Source organism: Rhinolophus hipposideros, assembly GCF_964194185.1.
Source record: "Rhinolophus hipposideros genome assembly, chromosome: 16".
NCBI lineage: Eukaryota > Metazoa > Chordata > Mammalia > Chiroptera > Rhinolophidae > Rhinolophus > Rhinolophus hipposideros.
In genome coordinates, this window is record NC_138062.1 from 58,989,782 (window position 1) to 59,011,185 (window position 21,404).

The 21,404-nt window shown below is 53.1% G+C and overlaps 1 protein-coding gene across 17 annotated transcripts in view; it reads right to left on the reverse strand.

Moving 5' to 3' along the window:
- Positions 1-1,984: 1,984 nt before the first annotated feature.
- CELF5 (CUGBP Elav-like family member 5) overlaps positions 1,985-21,404 on the reverse strand; it is a 45,252-nt gene continuing 25,832 nt past the window's right edge. For 2 of the 17 annotated variants that reach the window (XM_081077195.1, XM_081077206.1), the window contains 10 exons: positions 17,864-17,945; positions 15,987-16,115; positions 14,795-14,874; positions 13,012-13,158; positions 12,074-12,215; positions 11,843-11,989; positions 10,331-10,393; positions 9,748-9,834; positions 7,552-7,695; positions 1,985-5,465 (listed from right to left, as the gene is read on the reverse strand). In XM_081077195.1, coding sequence (XP_080933321.1) covers positions 5,245-5,465; positions 7,552-7,695; positions 9,748-9,834; positions 10,331-10,393; positions 11,843-11,989; positions 12,074-12,215; positions 13,012-13,158; positions 14,795-14,874; positions 15,987-16,115; positions 17,864-17,945 — 1,242 coding nt within the window. In that variant the 3' untranslated portion in view covers positions 1,985-5,244. The remainder of the gene's footprint in view (positions 5,466-7,551; positions 7,696-9,747; positions 9,835-10,330; positions 10,394-11,842; positions 11,990-12,073; positions 12,216-13,011; positions 13,159-14,794; positions 14,875-15,986; positions 16,116-17,863; positions 17,946-21,404) is intronic. The other 15 variants (XR_013995177.1, XR_013995179.1, XR_013995178.1 and 12 more) reach the window with 15 other exon arrangements.

A 21,404-nucleotide genomic window follows, 5' to 3' on the forward strand; every position in this document is an offset into this window, starting at 1 on the left:
GGGAACATTATCCTGCCAAATTATCCTCCAAAGTGTCCATTTATACCTCACCAAAATGAAGGTCACCCCAGGTGTCCTCTTAACATCCCTATCTGATCATGCTTCTCCTCTGCTCGAAGTCCTTTTGTGGCTCCCCATTGCCCTAAGATAATGCCCCAGATTTGCTAATCTCGTGGTCACAGCTTTTAGCACGCTGCAGAATCACTTTCTCTTGCAGAAATGGGTAGGTTTTTTTTGGTCCACCTTTCTCCTTGACTGAGGCCTCAGCAGGCTGGGGACAGCATCTGGCACTCAGTAGGTGCTTCATCATGAAAGGACCTCTATAATCCTGCCCTTATCTCTGCATCTGTTTTTTTGTTGGTCAGCAAACTGTCCAACCACCACAGCATCTCAAGACTCTGAGCCTTTGTCCAGGCTGTTCCTTCTACCCAGAAAACCCTTCCAGGCAGACTCAGACTCATCTCTCTAGCTCATACCCCACCTGGTCCTCATTCTTTGTGTGGGTGCTGGAGCAAGGCATTTCCTTTCTGAGCCTCAGTTTCTTCAACCATAAAACGGGATGAATTACCAATGAGGCTTGGTTCTGCAAAGCATCTGGCAGGATATCAAGTAGCACATTAAATCCAGTGGTTTGGTTCAGCTTGGGTGTGGCCTTCTCCACTATTCACATTCCCACCTGAGTCCCTCCCCTGGAGACCACTGTCCCCCACCCTGGGTCTAAGGACTGTTTCTTTTTCTCTTTCTTTCTTTCTTTCTTTCTTTCTTTTTTTTTTTTTTTGAGGAATTTTGAGGCTTCCACTCGAGTAGGGCAGGAATCAAATCCACATCACCTCTCTGCTCTCACCTTCAGGCCTCACCTCCTCGGGGCCTCGGGGCACTCCTGGGTCTTCAGTTGGGGACTTTCTCCCTTAACATTCCAATTCAAAATCTATTGTGTAACAGTGCTGGCAAGGATGCGGAGAAACTGGAACCCTTGTGCATTGCTGATGGGACTGTACAATGGGGCAGTTGTCATGGCAAATGGTTGGGTGGTTCCTCAAAGAGCTAAACATAGAATTATCATATGACCTAGCAATTCTGCTCCTAGGTACCTACCCAAGAGAACTGAAATAGGTGTTTAAACACAAACTTGTATACGAATATTTATGGTGACACTATTCACAATGGCCCAAAGGTGACAACAACCCAAATATCCATTAATGGATAAATGGATACACAAGATGTGGTCCATCCACACACTCAGCCATGAAGAGGAGGGTGGCGCTGACCCTCACTAAGACGTGGATGGATCTTGAACACACGGGGCTCATGAGAGAAGCCAGACACACAAGGCCACCCAGTGTGTGATTCCATTTGTGTGAAATGTCCACAACAGGCAAATCCAGAGACAGGGAGTGGTTGGTGGTTGCCAGGGGCTGGGGAAAGGGGATGGAGAGTGATTGCTAAGGGGGACGAGGTTGCTTTTGGGGTGATGGAATGATTTGGAATTAGAGGTGATGGCTGCAGAATCTTGGGAATGTACTTCATGACACTGAATTGCACACTTTAAAATGGTAAAAATAGTGAATTTTATGTTATGTGCATTTTGCCTCAATTTAGAAATAACGTGTATTGTAGTATTTCCTCTCCTGGGCTGCCTCCGTGAAGGCAGAGACCATCTGGTCACTGCTGTGTCTGTGGCCAGCAAAAGAACAGGTGTGCGGTAGGTGTTCAGGAAATGTTTGCTGACTGACTGAATGAATGAATGTGGGAATGAAGAAACACAGACACCTGCTCTTCCTGAGAAAGAACACTCCATTTCTTAAAATTCTGGATGAATCAGACAAAATCTTGGCTATGGGAACATGAAGCCTGTCTTCTTAGAACATATCCTCCCGCACCCCCTAACTCTAAATCTGGATTTTTCTCTAGCCCACATACTCTATAGGGCCAGACCGTTTGGTCTTTATGTATGTGAGAGGGTAAATAAGGGAGGACTCAGTCCTTTAGCAAGTAAAACTTTTATTAAATAAACTTTCAGTTTCTCCAGACCAAAGAGAGGCGTTTTGGACATAAAGATGATGCTTGCAGCTTCTCACCTGAAACACGCCACAGTGACAAGGACCTCTCCAGCCACGAAATTCAAACCAAGTCAACCCAAAGTTTCTTCTAAGTCCTTTTCTTGTCTTTCTTGTGTGTGTGTGTGTGTGTGTGTGTGTGTGTGTGTGTGTGTGTGTGTGTGTGTTGTGTGGCGGTTTGTTTCCAAAAGTCGATTAGCAAGTTGAAACTTCATGAAATTACTCGTAGCAGAAATAAAATACATTGTACAAATCACATAAATCTTCAATGTGGAGTATAAAAATGGTATTTACAGCCAGTAAACATGGACCAGAAGGACACACGCCACTGCACACCCCGCCTGGCCGGAGTTTGGCGGGTGCTGGGGACACAGACGAGGCCCCCTCTCGGCCCCTGAGCACACGCTTGCACACGCAGACGCACGGGACACAGGCACGCTAGAGAGTGTCTCAGAACAATTATTGAAACAAGTTGGTCAGAAGATTTTTTTTTTCTTTTCCTTTTTTTTTTTTTTTTTTTTTGCTATGAGTTTTTTTTTTTTCTTCTTTTTTTCTGGGTTGGTCAACACATTTTGGTAGAAACAAAAGGGAATGTTGTGTTGTTCTTTTCTTTAAAAATTTTTTTTCTTTAGCTTATTAAGTTCTTTGGTGCCTCATTTGGCAAGAGGCCCCACTGGACGTCCAAACGAACTTGACTCTGTGCTTCAAGGTGGGTTTTCATGGTTTGGGTAGCTATACAGAGACACCCCATAAGGTCTCCCTCCCCGCCCCAGCTAGGAAACAAAAATCCATTATCGTTTGTTATTTTTCCCCATTGTTTTCTCTTTTCTTCTTGTACCTGCTCAGAAAGACCAACATTAAAAAAAAATTCTTTGAAGAGGTATCTTCGGCAAAGGGGTGCTTGGCCAGTGCAGGTTGGGCTTGTCCAACGAGCGTGGCGATCTTGGTCATGAGATCGTGAATTCCAGGCTGGTGATCCGAAGGCAGGGAGGATTGGCTGCCTGCCCTTGGAAGGGGGCGCGAGGGGTGGGGGCTCCCCCACCCTGTCTGCCCCCGACGGAAAGCTAAGGGCTATTGGTCACATGAGTAAGGCTATGACTGGGGGGGGAAGGGCTGGGGGAGGCCAGGGGGTCTCTTTTGTGCCTGGGAAGGCAAGGCCCTGGGACAACGGAGGGAGGTGGGGGGGGGGTAGTTCCGGAAGCTGCAGCTAGGAGCAGGGACACTCAAGCCGGCTGAGCCCATGGGCCCACGAGAATCGACGGCCAAAGTCCTAGAGGTATATTGGTTGGCTGATGACTCCCAGTGCTTCTCCCACGCCCTGGTCTGACATGACGGCCAGGAGGGGGGGAGACACCGGGCTGCCCGACCAGCCTCAGCCCTTCTTATGTCCCTGCTGAGTGACCCACCCAGGGTCACCTTCTCTTGGATGGAAGGAAGTCGGAAAAGTTTGGTCCCATGATCTATACTCAAAAAATATATATACTGTCTATAGCTCTATATATATATGCATATATATATATATAGGAAAAGTTGTGATTTAGTTTGGAGAAGCCACCAAGGTTGTGTGTGGGGGGGAGCGAGGAAATCTCCCAGGAGGGGGCAGTCAACCCCTTGGTCCCCAACTCAGGAGCTCCCCCACCCCCCTACCCCCTTCGGTAGCAGTTCACATTTTGGGGAAGGGGCCAAGGGGAGACAGGAGAGGAGAGGGAGGGCTGGTGTCCAAACTTGGTTGTAATTTACGGAAAAGTCCTGGGTCGGTTGGAAGCGGGAAACCCTCCTGGGATGGGAAGGCCCCTCACCTGGCGGAGAAGGGAGGGGCGTTAGGGAGCGCCGAGGGGGGGCACACAGGCAGACGACCTCACCTCCCACCCATCCCATTGCTCTGGGGTCTGGGACCCCAAAGCCCCTAATCTTTTCGGAAAGAATCCATTTGGGGGTTTGGAGGCTGACACACCCAGCTTGGAATGGATTTAGGGTCACAAAGCCTGTGTCCTCAACTGGCAATTGGGGACAAATATTCCTGTTTGAGTCTCCTCTCCCCTGCTGCCTGCCACTGAAGCTCCAGGAAGGCAGTTTCTCTCCCTCCATCCCCCCCAGCCCCATCCACCCCATTTCTGTTCATTCACAGCTGTATCCCCAAGTGCTGGAAACAGTGCCTAGCACATAGTAGGTGCTCAGGAAGGATGTGCTGTGTCAACCTGTTAAAAGCGTGTAGATCGCCTGTGAGTTGGCTTTCAGGTGGCGGACTTCCAAACGTGTGTTCCAAGACATAGGACTCTGACTACACACCCTCACATCTGTGGGTGCTGATCTGACAGGGTTTGAAAAGTACCACCAGCCCCCAACTGAGCACCTACTTTGCGCCAGACCCCAGGCGAGGCTCTCTGATGACGACGGCACTGGTGATTAAGATAGAAAAAAAAATCAAAAGGAATTATCGAGAGCTTTCCAGGTGATAGGTCTTGGGCTCTGCTGGGAAAATACCATGTTCCCTGTGTAAGTCCTCCCTGCTGCCTCTGGGGGAGGTGGCTTTAATGAGCCCATTTCACAGATGAGGCTTGTGGAGGCTTGAGGTCAGTAGTTTCCTCATTGGCCCCTTAGGCTCACTGTTCGTTCCTCAAAGAAGGCGATTAGTTGTTGATAAAGTTGTTCACTCTGATGGCAAAATACACTCTTGGGGATTTGTTTGTTTGGGGGGACATTTTTTTCCTGTCATGCCAGTGGGAGGGGCAAAATCACACTTTCCTATCAACCCACTGGGACGAATGATACCAAATAAGGAGCTATGAGAGGGGCCCAGCTGGCAGAGTCACAGGACAGGACAAAAGCCCTCCCCACAACATGCCCCACCCCAGACCACACCTGACCCCTCAGACAAACTTGTATCCGTCCTTCAAAGCCTTTTCCAGGAAGGATTTCCTAAACACCCTTGGAGAGCACTGGCTTCCTCCACCTCCCCACCCCAATCCCACCCTCCCATCCACGGCAGGAAGTGGGTATCTTCATTCAGCTGCCCCCACCAATCCAACCTGGGGTCTCCTGTAGCCTCTTGCAGCACCCCCCAGCCTGGGGAGGGTTTGGAGAATGGGAAAGGGTGCAGACAAGATGGGGAGGGCAGGGTTGGGACGGGTGGGGCCGCCTGGCGGCTCACCTGGGCCAAGCCCGCAGCCTGGGTGGCTGTGGGCAGTCAGTAGGGGTGTCCCGGGTCTCTGGGCCGTTTCAGCTGCACCTTCAGCCTCTTCATGCCGATCTGAAAGCCATTCATGGCCTGGATGGCAGTCTGCGCGCTGGCTGGGTTGTCAAAGCTCACGAAGCCTGCAGAGACCGGGGTGGACCGCGATGGTGGGCACCATGGACGTCCTCTGCTCGCTCCAGTGCTGCAGCCCTGGCTTCCTGGTTCACAGGGCCCTGGGGGCGGGTGGGTGCGCTCGCAGGGGCAGATGGGCTGGGGGAGGTGGCAGGGCTTGCCAGAGGACACACAGCAACCCTGGTCTAGTTCTGACAGCCCTGGACTTGCATGCCTCTGGGGATGGGGCACTCACTCCTTACCTGGGGTCTGCTCTGGGGAGACTTCCCATTCGGAGTGGGGGACAGGTGGGACCTCTGGGGGTCCTGGGAGGGCCACGTTCTCCCTCCCTTCCACCAGGACGCCTGCCTGTCTCCTCTGGGCCCTGATGCCAACACTGCCTCCTCCGAGACATCTATCTATCTGGGATCTTATCTGTCCATCTGACTGTCTATCTCGTGTGTGTGTCTTTTTGTCTCTTCTCTCTGTCCCTCTTTTTCTATCTTTGTGTGTGTGTGTCTTTTTCTCTTTTTCTGTCTCTTTCCCCCTCTCTCTCTCCCTTTCTCTCTCCTCTCTCTGTCTCTGTCAGTCTCTCTATCCCTTATCTCTCCTGAGACCATCAGAAACACTTAAGCCTCCCTTTCTTAAACTGCCGCCAGCCCAAGCTCCCTTCACCTGCCACCTCAATGCCACTTGGCCCTACTCCTGTTCCTCATCTCTTGGTCCTCACAGGCTTCTCAGGGGACCACGTGGAGGCCACAGGGGCCGGGGAAAAAGGACCACATATGCAAGCATTTGGAGGTGGGGGCCCCTGAGCTCTGTGTGAGAGGCCAGGTGGGAGTCAGGGAGAGAGACGGGGGGTTAGGGTTTAGGGGTCTTGCTGAGGCCAAGACCCCTAGAGCTGGGGGGTTGATGTCTTCATATCTATTCTCTCAAGTAATTCCCTGCTCCCCCCCCCCATTATATAGATAAGCAAAGTGAGGCTCAGAGAAGGCATGTGACCCCCTCATTGCTGAAAGTGATTGAGTAGGTTTTCCTTCAGAAATTTCCTCTTCCTCCTGGGAGCAGGATACAGAAGAGGAGACCTGGGCACTGGTGGGTGTCCCTTACTTGTTGTGTGACCTCAAGTGTGTCACTTGACCATTCCATGTCTCTCTTTCCTCCCTCAGTAAATTGGGATACTTTTTCCCTTTTATGGTTGGATACTGAGTATATGCTGGAGCCACTTAATATTAACAGTTAAGAGTAGGCCCTTCAGAGAGGACAAGGTAGGGTTAACAGGCCAGATTTTGGAGTCAAACAGACTGGTTTTAATGTAGATTCTTTGTTGCTATGTGACTTTGAACAAGTGGCAGTGCCTCTGTGAGCCCTAATTTCCTTTGTTTCTGGGACAAGGAAGTCTTCCCCAAGGTCCACACGGCCCTGCACAGCCGCTCCTGCCCCTTCCTTCCCCCTCTTCCTATCTCCCCTCACTCACTCTTCGACTCACACGGGCCTCCTAGATGTTCCTACAGCATGCACGGCCCAGCCTCCGGGCCTTTGCACATGCTGTTCCGTCTGCCTAGAGCATTCGTCTCTCAGATTTCCCCATGCTGGTTCCTTATTGGTCAGGCCTAGTTTTCTTCATACCACTCATAAGTCCCTGACCTATATCCTATGTTTATTAATTTCCATCTCCTCCCCCTAGATTGTGCTTTCCAATTCGGTAGTCACTGGTGATGGTAATTATTTTAATTTAAATTCATTAAATTGAATAAAATTTAAAATTCGGTTCTTTGGTTGCACTGGCCACATTTCAAGTGCCTGGTAGCCATATGGAGCCAAAGGCTCAAAGAGCCCTGATCCACAACATTTCTATCATCAGAGAAAGTTCTGTCGGACAATGCAGCAAGACTGTGAGCTTTCTGAGGGCAGGGGTTTGTCGGCTTCCTTCACAGCTCTGTGCCCAGAGCCCAGCACGGTGCCTGGCACACAGCACCATATATCTATTTGCTGAATGGATGCATGCATGCGTGAATGAGCCTTAGAAAAGATGCATGGCGAGTGCCTGGCATACAGTAGGTGCTTAATAAGTACTCACTCTGATTATGAATGGGATGTGTGACTCTTTTGGACTAGGTCTGTCTCATGGCTGACCCACTCCCCATTGCAGGGTACGGGGAACGAATGGGCTGCCAGCAGGAAGGGTTGCCCCCAGCAGTTACTCACCAAAACATTTGCTCTGGTTGGTGGCCCGATCCATAAACACCTTGGAGGAGATGATACTGCCGAAGGGCAGGAACATCTGCGTCAGCTCCGTGTCTCCAAACTCCTGGGGGAGGTGGTAGATAAACAGGTTACAGCCTTCGGGACCTGCAGGTGGGGGAGAGAAAGACGTAAAGCCCCCAAGGCGAGGAGGCGGACCCCCGTGGGAGGGGCATGGGTCGGAGCCTGGGAGAGGGGTGCCCCATGACACCCAGACTGAAGGGACGTCAGAATGGGGGGCAGGGAAGGCAGGGAACTGACCCTGACCTATACAATCCCATCCGCAGGGACTCCAAACCTCTCATGATCCTCAGGCCCCACATAATTTACAAAATTCTGATGATCCATACCCCTCCCCCAAACCGAGATCAATCCCAGGCAACCCCAAACTCCTGGAAAATCCCTAAGCCTCAAACTCCAGATCATTGACAAAAGTCAGGTGAACTGAGGTATTTGGAAACTCTGATCTATCTTGGCCATAATTCTGCAAGTCTAAAACCGATTCTAAAATACAATATTCTTCTTTTTCTTTTTGAGTCTGATGATCACAGAATAAAATAAGACAAGTAATTGATTCTCTGGTCCCAAACCCCAACTATCCAGATATACTTTCCAAAAACCTTGGATAATCCTCCTAACTTTGGATAATTTTCAAAACTCAGATGATACAAAAATAAAATCAAGTAAAATACAAAGAGAATTCTCCAGTCCCGAACCCCAGATATCCTGAAACCACAGATAATTTTTAAACGGTAGACTATACCAACCAGAAATAATTTTTTTAAAAGCAAGGCTAACCCCCGGAATCATTCCCTCCCCAGTGCATGGCTCATACAAAAACTATAAATAATACCATTTAAAAACCTTGATTACCTGAAGCCATAAACTTCCCAAACCTCTCTTATACCCCACAAAACAAAGGTAATCATCAAACCACCGAGAATTTCCCCCACCCTTGCAATGAATATTCCCCACCTCAGAAAATACAAAATCCAAGATCACACAATCACACCTACCCCTTACCTTCCTGATTAGGGCCACAGTTCAGCTATAATGCCTGTTTTTAAAACGCAAGTGTGTTTCAAGGTGATTGATACGTTACAGCACAATTTTGAGCATAACAAATTTTGTGTTTGCTTGTGGGCTTCCTTGTCTCCAAGAAACACTAGGTGAATGCAGAAAACCTTACCCAGCTGAACCAAGCCTCATAAGAAAACAAAACGCACGTGAGTGCACCCGGCTCAAACACCTACCAACTTCCTCAGTTCCCCAAGTGTGTTACAAGCCACACTCTTTCCACTATTTCACAATAACTCACATGTTGCCACCCTTCTGATGCCACTTCCACATGCAAATTTCAGGACTTTTCCACCATAAAGTGACATATTTATTGTACTATCCATGTATTTCTTATCCATTTACATTCATAAAACTGTGTTACCCTATTAGGGTCTTATCTGGTTTGTTTTTGGTGTGTTTTTTTTTCATGTCTGCGGGCCAAGCTCCAAGCTTCCCTTGCCATGGGTGATTTCGGGCTAGTCTGGTTGGTCACTTCTCCCCATCCCGCATCACCACCCCCACTAGCTGGATTAAAGAGAGGAAGGGACTCTCTGGTGCTGAGCGCCCACTATGTGTCAGGAACCGCCACTGCTTATTTCCCAGTAATGTCTCTTGGCACAGATGGTCGCCCGTATTACAGACGAAGAAACTGAGGCACGGGGTACTGAGGTGCCTTCCTTATGTCACAAATCAGAACTGGGTGGATCCGAATTCTGGTTGTCCCACTCCAGAATCTAACTCCTCCCTCCCTCGACTCTATTGAGGAGGCCTCAGTTTACCAGAAATACCTCATCACTCCACCCCCAACCTCAAAATGAGTTTCCTCTCCAAAAATTCAGAGAATCATCCAGTTTTGGAGAGGACATCTCTATGCCTAAGGGGTCCCACTTTCCGGAAGAGGAAACTGAGGCTCGGAGAGTCAAATTCAGTTGATCCTCCCAAACACCCAGGGGCTGCGTCAGGACTCGAACCCTAGAATGTCGGCCCCCGGCTACACTCAGCCTCGGGGATCCCAGAGGCCCAGCCAAGCCCGGGTCCTGGAGGTGGACGGGGCGGTCAGAGGGTGGGGCTGGCGCCCGGGGGAGGTCACAGCCCCCTCACCTTCTCGCTGCTGCTGCTGCTGCAGGAGGGGCGGCGGCTGGGGGACGCTGTGCGCGATGGGCGTGATGGCCGCTGTGGGATACATGGCTGCAGAGACCGGGAGTGGAGGTGGGCGTGAGGTCGGTGGGCGCCGGAGTGGGTGGGGCGGAACTAAGAATAAGGGGCGGGACTGATTCGGGGGAGGGGCCAAATGCGAGGGCGGGGCCAAACCCGGGTCTGGGGAAAGAGGAGGGGCGTAGCCACCGCGAAAAAACGGGCCTAAGGGTGCGGCCAAGGCAACAGGGAAGAATGGGGCGGGGCGATGAGTTGAGGGCGCGGCCAAGGCAAGCCTTTGACAGAACAGCCAGAGATGGGGCGGGGCTTCGGCAGAGGCGGTGAACGATGTGAGGGGCGGGAATAAAGGTGGGCTCTTCGGGGCGGGACCAGACGCTGAAGCAGGGCGGAGCCAAGAGCCAGGATTGGGCTAGAGCCAGAAGTAGGAGGCGTGACTAGGCAAAGAAGACGGGCCGAGGGGCCAAACCCTGCAGGCGGGCTTCGTTAGGGGCGGGGCCATGCGTGGGGCGGGGCCGGGATGCCTCCCTACCTGTATACTGTTGGACTCCGGAGAAGGCAGGATGGAGGGTCTCGGCCATGGTAGGGCTCTGAGCTGCGGGCAGACGGAGGGGATGAATGGGGTGGGGGCAGCAGAAGTCTTCCATCCACCCTCCACCCCATCCTTAAGAGCCGGAAGGAGAGCAAGAAACAACAGCCCCAGCTTCACCTCTGCATAAATGTTTTACAGGTGGAGAAACTGAGGCTCAGAGATGTGAAGTAACTGGCACAGGGCCACTCAGATAGGAAATGGCAGAAGCCAAACTGGAATCCATGTTTCTTGGACTCCAGAGAAGTTGAAACATCACCCCCATCTCTGTCTCCTTATCCTGGCCCCTTGTTCCTTCCCTTTATTCTCTAGACTCTCAGGACTCCCGGCTTCTGCTCCAGACAACTGCCCACCCCCATCCCTTCCCCTCTCTCGCTCCTCTCACCTCACTTATCAGACACCCTCTGGACAGCCCCCCTCCCACTCTTCCCCCACCCCGGCAATGACCTTCCTCCTCTAGGAGGAAACGGGAGGGGAGAGGTTGTCCAGCCACCAGAGGTGGTGGGTCTAGGGAAGATTCTGCTCCAATAGAGAGAGAGGTTGCTAGGTGATGGAACGGTGTGGGGGCATATGACTGTCAATGGGTCGCATCAGTGAATTGCTTTGTAGAGCTGGAACAGTTCTGTATCTCGATTGTGGTCGTGGTTACACGAATCTCTATCTGTGATCAAATGGCATAGAACCACGCCCCCAGCTGCATGTAAACAGCGGTACACTCTGAATAAGCTCTCCTACTCCAGTTGAGTTCACTCTAAGCTAGTACCAATATCAGCTTCCTGGTTTTGACAATGTCCTGTGCTTATATCACATGTCAGCATCAGGGGAAGCTGGGTGAGGGGTACACGGGACTTCTCTGTATTATTTTGGCAACTCCCTATGAGCCTCCAATCATTTCAAAATAAAAACAAATTCTCCTCAATGGTGTAAACGCAGATGACTTATTTCACCTCAGCAACGTGTTGGAAGATGTTTGCTTTGGATCATGGTATAGGGTAGGGGAGGGTGGAATCTCTGCCTCATGAGGGTCAAGTCCAGCCCAAATCAATGTATCTTCAGTACTGAGTGAATGAATGAATGAATACGAGCACTGCTATCTTCCCAAATGGTGATGGTTCATAATTAAGATTGATGGTGCCATGCTTGGTCCTAGGTGACGTGTGAAGCATTTCACATACTGATTTCATTGTCAATGCAACCTCACAAGATGGCTGATGTTATCTGCCCCATTTCCCAGATGAGCAACCGAACCCGAATATGAAACCAGAACGCTGGATGCAAAGTTCCTATGTTTAACCTCTTTCTCTGTGCGCACAGCCCACATCTGTTCAGCTGAGACTGACTTCCTTTGTTCTGGCCCTCTGTTCTCTGGGCACCAAGGTATCGGAAGTCATGCTTCTCCCAGAGACACTGCCCTGCCCCCTGCTCTGCTAGGCCCCAGGGGACCACCTGAGTTACCTGGGTAGGGCACAAGGCCATTGGCATATACAGTCTCTAGGGCGGGGTGCCCACCAGGGAAGGGCACAACACCTGCAAAGCCATTGGTGATGGGAGCCACGAGGCCGGGCACGGCAGCAGTGCTGAGCAGTGGGGGCGAGTGCAGTCCTGCAGAATGAAATAGTCTCATGGAGAGGCTGGGTCTGGCCCCAACCCTGCCCACCCATCCTTGGGTCCCTGGCAGACTCTCACCAGAGGCAGGGGTGATGGGTGTGGCAGGCAGCCCATTAAGGCTGACAGCGCCGATCTGCTGGATGTGGCAGGGTGAGAAGGCCACGCCAGGGCTCAGGTAGCTGCCCGAGGTGGACAGGACTGTTGTCTGCTGCTGCATGAGCTGGGAGTGGAGAGAGAGTCAGCATGCACAGTCAGGGTGGCACCTGCCCTGATATCATAGCTCACAGTGGTGGGGGTGGGCCTGGTCCTCCAGTAACTTGGTGTACACTAGGGTCAGGGCTCAGTCAGGAACTGTGGTTCAGCCTGGGATCAAGGCTTAGTATAGGATCAGGGCTCAGCTTTGGGATCAGGGCTTAGTCAAGGGTCAGGGCTTAGCATAAAATCGGGGCTCAGTCAGGAATAAGGGCTCAGCCTTGGGATCAAGAATCAGTCTAGTATCAGGGCTCACCCTGAGATTAGGGCTCAGGCTAGGTTCAGGGCTCTTTTAGGAATCAGAGTTTATCTTGGGATCAGGGCTCAGTCAAGAATTTGGTCTTAGTCTGGGATCAGGGATAAGCCAACATTGAACTCAGCCAGGGTTAGGACTCAGTTTAGAATCATCCTGGATTTAGAGGCTCAGTCTGGGTTTGGTTTCAGTTCGGGGGTTGAAGCTCAGCCTAGATTTGGGGGCTGAGCATGGGGTCATGTCAGTCTAGAGTTGGGATTCAACTTGGACTTGGGGCTCAGTTTATGATTGGTGGCTCAGCCATGGTTGGGGCTCAGGAATCAGCCTGGATTTGGGGACTCAGCCATGGCCAGGATAGGACTCTGAGTCAGAGAGACTGGGCAAGAGACAGAAAGATGGGCAGACAGGCAGAACCCCTCAACAGAGACTAGATGGAAACAGAGAAACTCAGCTAGAGAGTGGTCTTGGGAGCCCCAATGGAGACAGAAGCATGTCTGCTGGGATCACTCACAGCCTGGGCGTAGGCGCTGTAGGGGCTGAAGGGCAGGGTAAGGGACGGCGTCAGGATGCCCAGCTGGCCCACCATCTGCTGCATGCGTCGCAGTGTTCGCTCCTTGTCTGTGTCAGCAAACTTGACCACCAGGCTGGAGGAGGCGCCCTGTAGGGGCAGCCACAAGCAGGAAGGGATAAAAAAGGAGGGAGGCAGCCAGGACTCTGAGGTCTCCAGAATACACCAGCTCAAGCCCTTGGGTAAGGGGTGTAGATGGCAGCAGCTGTCAGTCCTGTGCACGACCCCCAGCTCCAGACCTCAGGTGCCACAGCAAGACAGCCTGGAAATCAGTCTTGGGTCTTGCAGTTGACAATGTAGCTACTACCCCTGTATCCAGGCCCAGGGAGCTGTGTCTGGGGTGCAGTGGAGGACCCTGACTGTCAGCCACACTCTCAAAAACAGGAGGAGAATCCAACTACTGGAGAAGAACAATGGTGGCCCTGGGTGGAGGACCCTGTAACTGTTACCCACACCTGAGAACAAGTGAGAATCCAACCACCAGAGAGGAACAATGGGGCACAGATGGATAACCCTGTGAATGGCACCTTGCACCTGAGAACAGGTAAGATTAAAACCACGAGAGGCTGATATGCCCCCTTTGATGGAGAGCTCACTCCGTGCTATGCCTGCCAGCCCCATCACTGGACAGCTCTGAGCAAGAGAAAGCCTGACCTGGTGGTGAGCTGGATCCCGCCCTGTGCTTCACACCCATCTTCAAGAACAACTGAGGGGAGAGTTATTCATCTTTCCCATGCAGATTTGGACATTTATATACAGCGATAATGGCTCCTGGAATCTCCTTCCTGTGGGTCAGGGCCACCCCCAATGCCTGGGTGATGCTTCCCAGCCTCACACTGCTGCTGACCCACAAGCTCCTGGCTCCAATCTGGCCCCAAAGGGACATTTCCAACCCACCTGGCCCCTGCCCTCCCCTGTTGAAACCCTCTGTGGCTCCCCATCACCCTAGAAGGAATCTGTGCACCTCAGCCTTGAACCGCAGGTCCCTCTATCCCCCCCCCCGCTCCTCGGGGGCTCCCCGTTCCCACCCCACTTTTGCTCTTGTTACTCCCGGCTCTCTCATGTCCCCTGGTGGCCTCGGCAAATCACACCCACCCTCAAGTCACCCTTCCCGGGACACCCTCGTGTACACTCACATACAAACATACATACTATCATATGCACTCACGCACATACACACCATATCTGCTCACACACACTTGCACACATGCATTCACACACTCTCGTGCACAAAATCACACACGTACACATACATCAGCATATACAGTCACTACGCAACATAATCACGTGACCTCACCCACACATATTCATACACAAGCACTCATCCACACGCACACTCACACACTTACCCTCACACACACCTTCAGGGGCACATGTGTGCCCGTGTGCCCCACATCACTCAGGCATACTAATGCAATCACACAGACATGTGCTCGTATACATACGCACCAGCACACACACACTTAACCGTACACGTTCACATACACACTTCATGTACACACGACCCCCACATCACCCTCACCTACTAATCATCTCACACTCACAGAGGCATACATACCCACCCACACACTCTCTCAGACACATTAACACACAGGCATACACACCCCTCACAGCACCCTCAGGGGCTGCCCCTCTTCCTCCACCTGTGCCCTCTCTGAAGAAGAGCCAGTAGGGACAGGCCCATTTCCCATGGCCACCACCATGGCCCAGGGCAGTTCCTACTCACCGGCATGGTCTGGCTGCCATGCAGGGCGTGGATGGCCGCCTGAGCCTCCGTGTGGGAGGAGAACTTCACGAAGGCACAGCCTGCTCCAAGAGAGGGACAGATGAGGTACAATGGGTTGTCTCTGGGCAGGCAGGGGCCACAGGAGAGGGGCTGGAGGTCCTCGATGTCCAGTCAGCCTCAGACACAGGCAGCCAGAAAGTCAGACAGTCGGACAACACAGCCAGCAGCCGTTTGCCCAGGCAGAGAGTTGGAAAATGAAGGATCAGACAGTAAGAGAAGCACACAGCCAGCCAGCCAGCCATAAAAGCTGGACAGTCAGCCAATTGGCCATCCATTCAATCAGAAAGCCAGCCAGCAAGAGAGCTGTTTGTCAAACACACACTCAAGTGCAGGAGACGGGCTTAGAGAACACCCACCAGCCACCGACACAGGATCCAAAGTTGTAATCAGATGTGCAGAATTAAAGTGACAAACCATCAGACACAGATGCAGAGAGATACAGTCCTGTGGGCACACTCAGGCAGAGATACACTCGGGCCCAGATGGGCACGCCCATGTGACCAGAGTTAGAGAAATAGGGATAAAGTCACCGGACAAGGGCAGACCCAGTCGTCAGTAACAGAGGTGGACAGCCAGCCAGAGACCATCGGACACATGAAGACCCAGACAGAAAAAGTCTTTTGGACACCCAGGTAGAAAGAGTCAGAGACTAAGAGATGCAGGGGGAGTGATACTCAACCCTAGACACATACAGTCACTTGGGCAGACAGGAAAACAAGTCTTTGGAGATCATTAAACAATCATTCCTAGAAGGTACAGCCATACAGGAACAGGGGAGTAGGTAGGATCAGGCAGAAAGACAGTCCACTGGACACAGGCAAATCCAGGTGGAAACAGTCCCACGGACAGAGTCAAGTGGAGACAGGCAGCCCCAGATGAACATGGGCACGTAGACAGGAACAGGTGGGACCATAGTCTCTGCCTACCCTGCCACAGGGTCTGGCCCCGCCCACCCACAGGCCCCGCCCACCAGCCCCGCCCTCTCTGGCGTCGCTCTCCTACCGTGTCCTAGGCCCCGCCCTAGGACCCAACCCCGTCCCCCTTGGGCCCGGCGCTGTCCCCTGCCTCCTGGTCCCTGACTCTCACGCACGCAGCCCCTCCCCCGGAGCCATCCTGGACCCTGGTCTGTCACCTTTGCTGCTGCCATCAGGTCCCCGGAGCACCGTGCATTCGTCGATGACCCCGAAGGGCTGGAACAGTCGCAGCACGTCCTCCTCCGACTGCTGCTTGTTCAGCATCCCTACAAACAGCTTCCGATCCCCTGTGGGCGGAGACACCACCTCAGCCGAGGCCCTGCCTCCCGGCCTCCAGGGGTTCCTCGGCTGGGCCCTGCCGGCGGGAGGGAGGTCACAGCCACACGCTTCCCTGCCCTAAGTCTTCCCACCCTCCCACGTCCCTGCACGGTCCCATCTCCATGCTTTCGCTCACGAAGTGCCCCCTTTCTGGAATGCCCTCCCTTCAGTCCTTAGGGCTCTCTACTTCACTGCTCCGAGCCTCTGGGCAAAGGTGGCCTCTCCCTCTTGTGGTCTCTGAGAGCCCACACTTAGTACCAGGGTTAGGAACTGCCTTGTCCCTGGCGGTCTACCTGTCTGTCATCTAGATTTTCCAGGGAGGGTGAGCGCTGAGGGTCTCCGCGTCCTCACGGTACTCACGGTGGCCAGCAGAGCTCTCTGCCTAATCTCACCAGGGCTCAGGAGGGGCCAAGCAATCAAGATCTGTTGAATGAGTGAGGGCGTGTGGGTGTGTGGGTGTGTGCGCGCGCGCGCGTGCGCGTGTGCGTGTGCGTGTGCAAGACCAGGTGCCTGCAGAGCTTGCAGTCCCCATCTGGTGGAGTTGGGATGGGTGCCTGGCTGCATGCCTAACTGGGATCTGCCCAAGTCTAAGGCCACGGGTCAGTCGGCCAGTCTCTCCCATGTGAAGCACCAGAGCCCTGCCCTCTTGGGTAATTGCACTGCTCCCCTGTAATCAGGAACGTGGGAGCTTCCTCTACCCCATGGTGAGCTGGGTTACTATGGAGACCCTTTCTCTGGCAGCTGTCACTCATGGGGGTGGGAGGGAGGGAGAGACACAGAAGCAGAGAAAGAGTCAGGGAGAGAGAGACAGAGGTGTGTGTGTTGGGAGGGGGGCCAAAAGAGACACACAGAGGAGCAGAGAGAACCAGAGAGACAGAAGGAGAGAAAAAGATAAAGAGAAACAGATCTGGAGAAAGAAAGAGGACAAAGAGAAAGAGACATGCAGACCCGCTTCTCTAATCCCTGACTCACTCTGGCAGCCAGGTTACACAGTGTGGAAACAGGCTCCCAACCCAGATGGGCTTTACCAGCTCCTACACATACACAGGGGTTAACAGCCTTGGCCCCCCACACCACCCCCGAGGCTGGCTGCCCTCCCTCAGTCCCCAATCTACCTGAGATGGGGAGGGGGACAAAAATCACCAAGAATGACTATCCTTGGGTCCCACTGGAGAGCCAAGCATCCCCCATAGGCACACCTTCACCACACAGCCCAGCCCACACAGACACCAGGCCCCGAACCTGCTGCCCACATGCCCAGCACGTCACAGTCAAGCACGCATGCTCAAACAGACACGCCTGCGCACGGGCCAGGCATGCAGCCGTGCACAAACCCCCACCACACCAGCCACAGAAACATGCATAAACGTGCACATACTTGTACACATCTACACACAGACATGCTCAGGTATGCATGCTCCCATGCACACACATATGCACTTGTTCAGATGTGCAAGCATGTACACACACACACGCCCCAGAAATTAATCCACAGTCCTTCAGGGACCCCCTCCCTTCTGTGTCTGAAGTTCCCCATTATCACCCGGAGAGGAGTATTTCAAGCTCCAGGGGAGAGCATCTGGACCTGGCCTGTGGTTGGGAAAAGGGGACACAGCCCCCTGCTCTCCTGTCTCTGCCCCATAAAGTGTGAGCAGGCAGGTGACTGCCGCAGCCTTTTGTGCAGGGTTCTCCCTCCTTCCCCCATTTCTCAACCAACCCCAGCCTGGCGGCCAGGAGAGATGACAACTACCTCCGCGGCTTTCACTGTCCGCAGGCTTCACCTGGATTGGCCGTGCCATCTGTGGAGAAAGGGAAAGGGGAGGTCAAGATTGGCAGCGGAGGGTAGTGTGAGTGGGGGCTTTGCCTGAGCTCTTTCAGGCAATTCTGCCCACCTCCCCAGCCTTAGCATCCCAGCAACCCTTCCCCTCCACCCCTCCCAACTAACAGCCCACTTTAATCAAACATCACATGGTCCCACCTGCAGGGCTTTGCTCATGCTGTCTGGAAAACTCTTACATAGCCTTCAAAACCCAGTAACAATATTTCTTCTTCTAAGAAGCCTCCTTATCTCCCCAAATGTGATAAACTGCAAGGATGGCTCAACTCCTCTGGTCCCTTTACGTGAAGTGACTTGTGGTTCCTCTCATCAAGAACTAGAGTCTGTGGGCCGGCCCGGTGGCTCAGGCGGTTAGAGCTCCACGCTCCTAACTCCGAAGGCTGCCGGTTCGATTCCCACATGGGCCAGTAGGCTTTCCACCACAAGGTTGCCAGTTCAATTCCTCGAGTCCCACAAGGGATGGTGGGCTGCGCCCCCTGACACTAAGATTGAACATGGCACCTTGAGCTGAGCTGCCTCCCAGATGGCTCAGTTGGTTGGAGCACAGGCTCTCAACCACAAGGTTGCCAGTTCAATTCCTCTACTCCCGCAAGGGATGGTGGGCTGCGCCCCCTGCAACTAAGATTGAACATGGCACCTTGAGCTGAGCTGCCGCCGAGCTCCCAGATGGCTCAGTTGGTTGGAGTGGGTCCAATCAACCACAAGGTTGCCAGTTCGATTCCTCGACTCCCACAAGGGATGGTGGGCTGTGCCCCCTGCAACTAGAAACGGCAACTGGACCTGGAGCTGAGCTGCGCCCTCCACAACTAAGATTGAAAGGACAACAACTTGACTTGGAAAAAAGTCCTGGAAGTACACACTGTTCCCCAATAAAGTTCTGTTCCCCTTCCCCAATAAAATCTTAAAAAAAAAAAAAAAAGGAACTAAGAGTCTGTTTTCTATTGCAGCTGGACTTGGCCGTGTGACTTGCTCTGACCAATAGAATGTGGTGGAAGTAAAGTTGTGGGAGTTGGCTTCAAGAGACCTTGCAGCTTCCACTCTTGGGACCCTGAGATTGCCAGGTGGACAAGCCCGGGTATGCTACTGGAGGATGACAGACCTCATGAAGAGAGAGACCTCACCGACACAGGACATAGGAGTGAGGCTGTCCTGGCCCAGCTAGCCCCAGTTGAGCCCCAACTGACTGCAGCTACATGAATGACCCCAGGAGAGACCAGCAGAAGAACCACACAGAGGAGCCCAGCCCGGGCTTACCAACCCACAAAATCATGAACAAATAAAATGGTTGGGGTGGTTTGATATTGAACAGTAGCTGACTAATACACCGAGGCTGCTACTTTTAGTCGGCTCCCTGAGCCTTGGGTAGGACTGCCATACCTGAGTAGACCAGCCTGCAAGCCGGACTCCTTGGACACGTCCCTCACCTTGGCACTGAAAATGATGTGCAATGGAAAACGGAAAAAACTACCTCCCACCCCAACTTACGCAGCCATGAGCTAATGTGAAAATTTGAGAACAGACTTGAGCGATGTGGGATGGGGGTGTCATTTGCTAGGACAGAATCCTCCTCCCAACCTGGGGCGGGGTTACTGGTGAACTACTCATCCTTCAAAACCCAATTTACAAGCCTCCACACAGGCCAACTTAAAATCCTTCCACCCCTTTGGGTTCCCTCCTCCCTCTGCCTCAGAGCAGGAAATGTCAATGTCTCACTCTTCCCCCTCCAGACTGGGAACCACAGTATCACCCCGCAGAGGTCAGGGTACATGGGAGAATCAGGAGTTTGCTGAACTGAGCTGACCAGAAGAAAGCAGCCAATGTCCACCAGCACAGAAAAGCACCTGGTCCCACACAGGCCTCGGGTCAGTGAGTACTGGTCCCAGGTCAGACAACCTTGGAGTAGATCCCCATCCATCCAAAGAAGGTGCTTGATAAATGTCAGTTGTCTAATAGTGCAGCTGCCCAGCAAGGTTGAGAGAGCAGCACAGTTTTCACCCTGTTTTACAGATGTCAAAATCAAGGCCCAGAGAAAAGTTATTTATTATATCCACCAAAGTCATGGTGGGTGAATCCAGGCACAAGGAATTCCTAGACTTCAAATTTAGGGATCTTTCCACCCACTCCCATGAGTAGAGAACCCTCTCCGACTTTGAAACCCCCAAGTCTCCTCCCCTCTGAACTCCGCCCCTTCTCTCAGACCCTGTTCCAGCTCTGAGCCCCCTCTCTGAGTCCCTTCCCTTACTCTGCACACCCACTCCTGAGCCCACTCCTCCAGTGGACTCTCCGTCCCCGCTCTAGCTTCCCTGCCCTCCCTGAGCCCCTCTCCATCTTGAGTCCTTCCCCTCTCTGCTCCCCCGTCCCTCTAAGAGCCCATCTCACTTCTGATACCCTCCCTTTCTCTGAGTGTGTGTCCCAGCCACACTTGGGCCACCTCGATTTTGAACTCAACCTTGGGAGCCCAAGAACCAGAGAGATTTCTGTCTGCCCCATCCAATGTCCCCACTTCCCACAGCCCAACCTTCCTGCCACCCAGCCACAGCCTCAGAGGGACCCTGACCACCTGAGAAAAGCGGAATCATGTTTCCCCTTCTTCCAACACACACACACACACACACACACACACACACACACACACACACCCCCCAGGCCCTCTCCACCTGGGTACCACACCCAGATAGCTGGAGGCAGGAGGGGAGATTATCAACCAAATGGGACGAGAATTCTGGGCTGGGGGTAGACAGTGGTGGTGAAATGAGGTCGGGGGAGAGGGGGCACCTGAGCTCCAGCCTCCTGCTTCCCCCCACCCCTCCCACCTTGCCACCTCCCCAGGTCCTCACCTCCTCCCCCCTCCCAGCACCTTGGGCAGATGAGGATGGGGTTGCCATGGCAACGCTGATTCACCACACGGAAGCTGGCAATTGTTGTTGCCATGGAAACTGCCTCTTAGGGGCGAGCCCAGCTCCTGCCTTGCACAAAAGAGATATTTAAATATAATCTTCTGGAGATGGATGAGCAGAGGGATTGAGTAAGGGAGGGGGTCCCCAGGGAGGGCACCTGTCCCCATCACTGCACCCTTAACCCCCACCCCATTCTCATGGCCTGCATACCTGCTCCCCATCTCCTGTGCCCACTGCGGTGCATGAGACCTTCAGCCTCCTACTGGAGGCCCCTGTCCCCTCCTAGGTCAGTTTGGCAGGGGGAGGGACTTCTGGTCTGGTCCCAGATGCCAGGTGGGCAGTCCCCTTCTCTTCAACCCCCCACTTGAAAGCAGAGGCTCGGAGGCCCAGCTGTTCATACCCTGTGGCCCCGCACCCAGCCTTACCCACCGGCCTGGAGATATGCACCAGGCTGACATCCATGTGCCGCCGCCTGCCCGGCTGGCCCCAGGGTGCACAGGCACGCACAGCCGCACACAAGGTGG